The sequence below is a fragment of the Austrofundulus limnaeus genome, unplaced genomic scaffold (genome assembly GCF_001266775.1).
Source record: "Austrofundulus limnaeus strain Quisiro unplaced genomic scaffold, Austrofundulus_limnaeus-1.0 Scaffold338, whole genome shotgun sequence".
Classification (NCBI taxonomy): Eukaryota; Metazoa; Chordata; class Actinopteri; order Cyprinodontiformes; family Rivulidae; genus Austrofundulus; species Austrofundulus limnaeus.
Genome location: NW_013952740.1, coordinates 531910 through 533444, shown reverse-complemented (window position 1 = coordinate 533444; position 1535 = coordinate 531910). Strand labels below are relative to the sequence as shown.

The following is a 1535-nucleotide window of genomic DNA, read 5'->3' as shown; positions in this document are numbered from 1 at the left end:
CACCAAGCAACAACCCTAGGTTCTCCCCTGAGAACCAGACCAAAAATTTTGTGTGCAACCCTTTATATTTATATCTAAATCTTTACACTATATCTCTTTTGGATCTTGAATATATATCTTGAATCCTATATCAATCCATCATCTATACCCACTTCTTCCTTTCAGGGTCACTGGTGCCCATGTCTTGTATGGTCTTCATTCCTTCTACAAATCACTTTATTTAACATCTGTGTTTATCAACTCGATTTCAGTTTATTGAACACAAGTTTTCTTAAAATTTCCTAAAAGTTTTAGCAAAATCTATTGATGAGTAATCTTGTGAACAGACAAACAAATAAACCAACGCTACAGACTCCATAACATCCAGAGCTCCTCCATAATATTTATGATAGTTACATGATTTGGAAAAAAAAAACAAATTCCCCATAATTCACACATTTCCACTTTTTATGGTTTCCCTTTCAAAGAAAAGCAAATGTTTCTGTCATAGCTCAAAATCATTTGCCTTTATATTAAAAGTCTGTGGGAGTTTCCTCCTGTGGTTGGTCACACCCAAACACCAACTTGTCTGACGGCTAACGTCCCAGCTCTTATTAAAACCTCCAGGGATGCAACTAATGTTTGGCACTTGGTCTGAAACCAAAATACAAGCAGATTCCTGCTATGATACAAAAAGGTAACAAACAAACAACAGCCATTACTCATCACCACAAACTTAATATTTTAAACCTTCCTCAGCTGAAATGTTTGGCCCGTGCCATGAGTGACTGACTTGTCTTGTAATACAACTCCAAATGCAAAACTAAAAACATAATGCAATGATTTGTAAACATTATAACACCATATTTTATGCAAAACTTAACAAATCAGATGTTGAAACTAACTGGCCCCTTTATCAGTGCATAGTTCATATGCCTGCCTTTTTGAAGCACATGTTTTACTACAACATCCAGGTGACTTCTTTAGAAACTTTGCATATTTCAGCAAGACAATGCCAAACTGTTTTAATAAGCAAACAAAACAAAACAAAAAAAGCTTATACAGTGTTAAAAGAATTTTGRCAATCAAGACAGAAAGACTTGAATTCCACGAGACCTTCCATGACGGCTTATCTTCTTTGTCTCTTTCCTCCTTCAAGCAGATTGTTTTATCCAGGATTGCTTTAGCTGAAAACATCCGTGCCAGATCCTTCACCTGAAACATATCAAACTTTTTAAACAAAGTGGAGAGGATACCTTTAAGAAAATCACCATCATATACCTGGCTGTTCAGGATTTACTTGTACTAACAGTTTTTTAAATGTTAACTACTACTTAAAGGAGGAGTACTGTGTATTTTCCAGGCACATAGTTTAATTCTATTATACAATCAAGTAACTATGTTATCCTTAGATGTTATGAAATTGCTGTATGTATAAAATTAAAATTGACATTGTTTCATAGTCTATCTGAATGCCTTGAAATTGTCTGTCTCTTTAAAGAGTAACTTACCCCAAAATTAACTTTTTTTAGCTGATAAACTGTCTAGAATGTGTC

General features: G+C 34.4%; 1 protein-coding gene across 1 annotated transcript in view; it reads right to left on the bottom strand.

Moving 5' to 3' along the window:
• LOC106527691 (E3 ubiquitin-protein ligase TRIM39) overlaps positions 1–1535 on the bottom strand; it is a 40908-nt gene that overhangs the window by 31341 nt on the left and 8032 nt on the right. Inside the window, exon 2 of the mRNA XM_014022669.1 lies at positions 1096–1194. Coding sequence (XP_013878123.1) covers positions 1096–1176 — 81 coding nt within the window. The 5' untranslated portion in view covers positions 1177–1194. The remainder of the gene's footprint in view (positions 1–1095; positions 1195–1535) is intronic.